This window comes from Microtus pennsylvanicus, chromosome 7 (assembly GCF_037038515.1).
Source record: "Microtus pennsylvanicus isolate mMicPen1 chromosome 7, mMicPen1.hap1, whole genome shotgun sequence".
NCBI classification, from domain to species: domain Eukaryota; kingdom Metazoa; phylum Chordata; class Mammalia; order Rodentia; family Cricetidae; genus Microtus; species Microtus pennsylvanicus.
The window spans coordinates 33294008-33300949 of NC_134585.1; the positions used below are offsets into that span (position 1 = coordinate 33294008).

Below are 6942 nucleotides of genomic sequence, written 5' to 3' on the forward strand. Positions count from 1 at the left end.
CAGGGACAAGAAAAGGTAGAGTCAAGACTGGAGCCAGTACATCTGCCAGAAAGCATCATACCCAAGGAACTTCGGTTCTGAAACCAAAATAGCCTGCACAGGGCGGGGCGCGGAGAACTCATAGCTGGTAAGAGTCGATCTTAGCAGATGGGCTCGTCCTTCTCCTGAGTTTCAGGCCTCTAATTTGTAGGGTTTGTACCTTCCAATATCAAGATAGCAGTGGCAGAGGGCCAGTGTCAATGCCAACTTTCTGGCTTTGACAGTGAACCGCAATTATACATGGTGTCTCCCCGGGGAACAGAGGGGACAGCACAGGGAACCCATCCTAACTTTTGTAACTTCTGGGAGTCTACAACTATTTAAAAATAAAATCTGAAAAGAAGAGCAATGGAAAGCATGGTTGAGCTGCATTTATAGAGTTGGCCTTAGAGCTTTTTCTGACTGTGTCTTGCTCCCAAAGAGTCAGGGCTATGATTACTGATAACCAGATCACTGCGAAGAATGTGAGCCACTGAGAAGTTAGAGTATCGTTCCTTCTAAGGACAGATAGACATCCTCCATGATGTCTCAAGCATCCTAGACGTTTTGACAAGTGCTTTTTCTACCCCCTTGAGAAAGGCAAAGCCAAGCAAGTCCTTCCTTCTGTGGATAATGATCAGAACGAGTTTCCAGGAATGGGAAGGCCCTTGTTGTTCCTATTCTTTCTAGGTAAGTGTATCCACAGTTAGCAATAAAAGGTGACATCTTTCCGTAGATTCAATTCCAGCCATCCCTACCCTAGTGATGCACCTTTCCCTTACGAAAAGCTAGGAGCCCAAGTGTTCAGTGATCCCTGATATCACGTTCATAGCAACTGGACACTCAATATTTCTGGTCCTGATAGACATCATCATAGCCAGTCATGGGACTCTGTCAACATAACAGGCATATTGACTTGAAATGTTCCCTTCTACCCACTCACAGATAGAACGTCCCCTAACCAGCCTTCCCCACTGGTTTTCTGGCTTGTTTGTTCTTTGCCTTGGAAACACCTTTGTCGCCACACGGGGCAACCCACATTAGGGATGTGAAACGGTTTTTTCGCAGACCAGACAAGCTACTGAGACTAATGAGCAACATTCCAGTCAACTAATGGCCATCATCTTTTAAAATGCCCTTTCTCTGGGAGATGGGGAATCATTCTGAGAAAGTCACTTTTAGCAACGCACTAAATGTCATTGTCTTAAAGTCAGTCGCTCCAAGCTTTTTAGCTAATGTGTCTGAGCTGCTGTGGGTTCTGGACAAATAGTTTGTCTCAATGATGTAAAATATACACTTGTCCCAGAAGAGTTGAAACAGCAGAAAATGTGGGTTTTGTTGTTGTTGTTTTTTTTTTCAAAACTGAAGCCCTATCTGTGGCTTTGTTCTTAGGTTTAAAACTGCAAGTGACAATTCTTTCTCGAAAAGAAAATGAACAAATTTCGTGTATCCTCAATGGGACTTGAAATTACTAATGAAAAAATACTTTTCTGTCTTCTAAAAAACTCCTCATTAGAAACTCAATGTGGGGTTAATTTTTTTCACTGGAGATATAATCTTAAAATAGTTAAATTCTTTTAGTTGGATATTATGTTCTGGAAATACATGTAATCAAGGCAAGGACATGCTCCACTCTAAAAAAAATTGCATCTAAAATCATCAGAAAATAAAATAAATAAAAATATATAATATATATGCTTGTCCATATCCGTATATGCAATCATGCAATAATGGCATAAACACTGTGGGTGTAACAAATTACTCTCTAAGTGGATTTAGTCTTTTCCACGAAATGGAACTCAGACGTAGTACTGTTACCTGGGCCCAAAGCCCATGGCTGCTGTCCTAGTGTTTGACCAAGGCCATAAGCAACCAGGGGAGGAAAGAGTCTATTTCTCTTGTATTTCCACATCACAGTCCATCATTGAAGAAGTCAGGGCAGAAACTCAAGGCAGAACTGATGCAGAGGCCATGGAGAAATGCTGATTACTGGCTTGCTTCTCCTGACCTGCCCAGTGTTTTTTCTCACACACCCCAACCATTCACCTAGAGGATGACATCACTCAAAAGGGCCTGGACTATCCCACATCAATTATCAATGAATAAAACACCTTCCAGAGTTGCCTGTGGGCTAATTTATTGGAAGTCTCTTCTCCGTTAAAATTTCTGGCAAGTAGACATAAAAACTAGTCATTAGTGTGAATTTAATGCTATTGGTCTCCTAAATGGACTTCAAAATAGACTGTCTCCTAAATTCTTGTACCCATAGGCTAGGGCATTATTTCAACTCTCTTTGGGGAAGTTTCTTTTTGCAATAGATGGAGATTAATACAGAAACTCTCAACTGGCTGGTGTTCAGAGAATAAAAGACTGTGGAATGGTCAGCTCTAAATGAGACATCATACCCCTGAAACTCAGGGATCATTGGAGAAGGAAGGGTGGAAAAACTGTAAGGGACAAAGGTAATAGATACCTATGGCAAAACGGTGTTTGATGAGTGTGACAGAGCTGTGCACACACAAACTCACAACAGCTAGAACTACCACATGTTCAAGACCTAGGCAAAGTCAAATCAGCCTGAATCTCAGCATGGACAGAGGGAGGGCTCAAGAAGTCCCACCCCTAGATGAGGAACTATCTAAGGATGGCTGCCGGCAGAGCAAGGGATGTGTTCTCAGAGAGGCTCCCCATGTTCCAGAAGATGCTCTTAAATACATGCACCTACAAGATTCGCAAAGTGGACACGGTGGGTTTAAAATAAAGGTCATAAAGTTGGGGTGGGGGATAGGAGGACAGGGGTGTAATTGGAGGGGAGGGAATGGATGAAAACATGTTATGTACATGTATGAAATACTCAAACAATAGAAAAATTAAGTAAAATTTAAAGAAAAGAATGTACATATGATTTTTTTTTGTCTGTACAAGCTATTTCTGGAAGGAAACTCAAGAGATTGCAATGCTGGTTGCCTCCAGGGGCAGGAAATCAGTACTACAGACAGAAAGAAGAATTTTAAGATATTATTTTCCTCTGACTGTGAGGCCTATGTAAAAATCAGCTGGACTAAAGCTTGAAATTTAATATTTTAACAGTATGACTGAAAGTTATCTTTATCAGTCTTAATCAAGTCCTTGCTTTGATGTCACCGGTGACTCCTCTACGCCTGGAATCGCAGTTTATTCATGAAGGGTTCTGTCTAATCCACAGTTTCCAAAGCACAAAAATGGCTGCTGTGTCCAGGAACGTGATGCTGTAGCTAGGGCACTGGTTCTTCCATGACCCTGGGGGCAACAGCTGACAAAGCAGCCTGCCAGTCACTGGGTCTTATTTGCTACTCAAAAGACCTGCATTCTTAGCTCTCCCCTCTGGCGAGAAAGAAAAGAGGGTAAAGGAAATTTGTTGATTAACTGACTAGGTAAAATATATTGATCTCAGAGGTTATAACTGACCTCATTACTGTAATGGCTGCACCAAGTCTTCCATGTATGGGGCTCCTCCATAAATCTTGACCTCCAGTCTGGCTATCTCATTGACCAGTGTTTGGGAAGCAAACAGCTGAACGTTTGTTTTTGTACTCCTGAGGTTCCATCTGCCTCCCCTTTAGGTAAGACATTCCCTAGACCACTGAGACCATGCGGCATTCCCATAGCACCTAAATGCTGAGTAATATTTTCCTACCATACAGGTTCACTGTGGTTGTAGCTTCGTGTCTCCAGACACGAACTTCCTGAAAAAAGGAACATGACCTTCATTGTTCTCCCTACTAAACCAACCACAAGATACTCATTATTGTTTATTTGACCTACAAGAGAAATTATGTGTGCACACACAGCCTTCCCAGGGGCATTACACTCTGCCTCAAGTTCCTCTTATTCTCCTCCAGGGAAATTCCTCTTCATTTGGCAAAGCCAAATATGTCACTGACTTGATAGAACTTCCCTTTCACCCCTAGAGCACCGCACCTCTAGGACTAACAGGAGCACTGTGACTGTCCAGTACAAAGACAGACACACACACATTCTCAAATACATACATACACATACATGCATGCATGCACACACACACATGCATGAGTGCATTCACATGCACTTACACATACATGCACTTACATACACATGCACATACCACAAATAAAACCTACACCCAGAAACGTTGCAATAAAAAATGTTGAAAGACAAAAGAAAAATCTTCAAAGCAGCAGAGACCACTAAGTTACCACACAAGGAAAACCTGAGGAGGATCAGCAGCTACTTTCCATCAGAGAGATGGAAGTGTTGAAAGAAAAGAGATATAGACCAACATGATAATGCTTATATCCAAGAAAATATTTTGTGAGTTGTTCTTCTGTGAAAATTAAGGCAAAATAAAGACATTTTTGAGTAATGAAATAAAATATAAAACAGTTCGTTGCTGTAAGCTCCACCTTGCAGGAAATGTAGATTTCCTTAAGTGGACACGGGCAAGCTAATGTGGAAACACAGACCCACACACATGCAGAGCAATGCGCTTCTGTGCAGAGGACCACGTGCTATTTAAAATGATGCACAGGCTGGAGCAATGGCCCAGAGGCTAGGAGCTCTTGCTGCTCCCCAGGGGACTGTTGGGGGCTGCAGACCCCTGGCCCCTTGACTTTCTTTGCCGGCCTCAGACCCTTCGCCTGCTGGAGTGAACTGAGCAAAACAACGTGTTTACCTGTGCAGCTGCTCTGAGCACAAGACCCTGATGGCAGGGGAGTGGTTTCTGGTGGGTTTTACAGCTGGAAATCCCAAGAGCTGGGGCATGGCTATCAGTTAAGGATTCCTATATAAGCTTCCCTGGAGCACAATAAAGTTGGCATTCTTGTGTCAAGGATGGCCTGTGTCTCTGTGTCTCTACCTGTATCTTATGTGTTTTAAATCTCCAGCCTAGTCCCCGGCTCGGATACCGTAGTGCAGGCGCTACAGGGGACCAGAATTTGGTACCCAGAACCCACACTAGTGGGCTCACAGCCACCCATAACTCCAGCTCCAGGGGTTACAATTCCCTCCCCTGGCCTTCTTGGGCACCGTGTTCACAAGTACACGCTTTCACATAGCCGCACATGCACAATAAACAAAAATAAAGTCGGTGGAAACAAAAGAAAGTTCACTAAAAATAAACCAAAGAAACTTGGGGAATGGATATTAAACACTAAGAACTCACAAATTAGAAAATACTCAGAGATGACTACAAATGGGAATATGGCCGCATGCTTACGGGATGCAGTCAAGGCAGTACCTAGAGGGAATGTCTTTCTTGCAGCAAGTGACTAAATTTTAAAAGATACCTAAAGTAATAAGTTAAAAATCAAATTTTTCATCTTACAGTGCTGGGGAAAAGAGAAACAAACTAAACAGCAAAGCAAAAATTAGAATTAGAAAAGAAATTGATGATAGACAACAGACACAGAGGGAAAAAAAAACAGTGCAATCTTTTAAATTGATGAGGCTTTACTTAAAATTGATAAGCCTTTATTTATCTAGACTGACCCGAGAAAAAGGAAAGGAAAATCGGGAGACAAATAACAGCAATTATTACCTACATGACAGAAGCAAAAATAGTTATGAGAAAATGCTATGAATACACGTAGCACAATGTATGAGATCACACTTAGGACACATTACTGAAACTGACTCAGGAAGAAAGAGAAACCTGAATAGACCTATACAATTAAAGATATTGGGCTGCCTCATCCAGCCCTAATGGGAGAGGAGGTGCCTAGTCTTACTGCAACTTGATATACCATGGCTGGGTGATACACACGGGAGGCCTGCTGCTTTCTGAGGAGAAAGGAGGCAGAGTGGATGGGGGGGAGAGAGGAACGGGAGATAGGAGCTTGAGAGTGGAACTGGGAAGAGAGGAGGGAAGAGTGGAAACTGTGATTGGACTGGGACATTAATTTTTTTTTGCAGTTTTTGTGGTTTTATTTAAACACAAATAAAACGTGCACGCAAGCCATTTACTCATTCTCTTCGCTGCGCAGCCTGGCGTTGGGATTGGTGACTCTGATGGCCAGCTGCGCTGCTCTTTCCACGATGGCTTTTCGGTTCTTGGAGGAAACATTGTGAGCAATCTCAGCACAGTAAGACTTGTTGCACATCAGCAGCACCTCCAGCTCCTTGACGTTGTGGACTAGAAACTTCCGGAAGCCGCTAGGCAGCATGTGCTTGGTTTTCTTGTTGCTCCCATAACCAATGTTGGGCATCAGGATCTGGCCCTTGAATCTTCTCCGCACCCTGTTGTCAATACCTCTGGGTTTCCGCCAGTTTCGCTTAATCTTGACATATCGGTCTGACTGGTGCCGGATGAACTTTTTGGTCCTCTTTTTGACGATCTTGGGCTTCACCAGAGGCCGGAGGGCAGCCATGATGCCGCAAAGGAGATGGCAGCCACCTCGCAGGTAGCGCCGAGGAAGAAGCAAGACTGGGACATTAATTAACTAATCGGTATATATTTTTAAAAAGAAATAAAAAATGCTATTAAAGAATTCTTTTAAAAAGATATTGAACTGATCAACAAACAAAAATCTTAGTCCATATTGCTTTATTAATCCCAACAAATGTCTAAAGAATTAATGCCATCAAGCATGATGATACATGACTAATTCCAGCACTCAGGTAGAAGAGGAAGCTTTCCAGGCCAACCTGGAAAACATAGTCAGACCCTATCTTTAAAAAGAAAGATAGTTCAAGCCGGGCAGTGGTGATGCACGCCTTTAATTCCAGCACTCGGGAGGCAGAAGCAGGCAGATCTCTGTGAGTTCGAGGCCAACCTGATCTACAAAAGCTAGTTCCAGGAAAGCTAGGGCTCTTAAAGAGTGAAAGTTGAAAAACAGTTTTTTCTGACATTTGAGGATTAAATTCCATGAAAGTAAATGTATTGAGAATGAGGAACATCTGAAGGACTGA

At 42.7% G+C, this 6942-nt stretch overlaps 1 protein-coding gene across 1 annotated transcript; it reads right to left on the bottom strand.

Moving 5' to 3' along the window:
- Positions 1–5939: 5939 nt before the first annotated feature.
- LOC142853700 (large ribosomal subunit protein eL32) lies at positions 5940–6451 on the bottom strand. The gene has a single exon (XM_075978891.1). The coding sequence runs from the start codon at positions 6399–6401 to the stop codon at positions 5994–5996; it is 408 nt and encodes a 135-aa protein (XP_075835006.1). The 5' UTR covers positions 6402–6451; the 3' UTR covers positions 5940–5993.
- Positions 6452–6942: the final 491 nt, after the last annotated feature.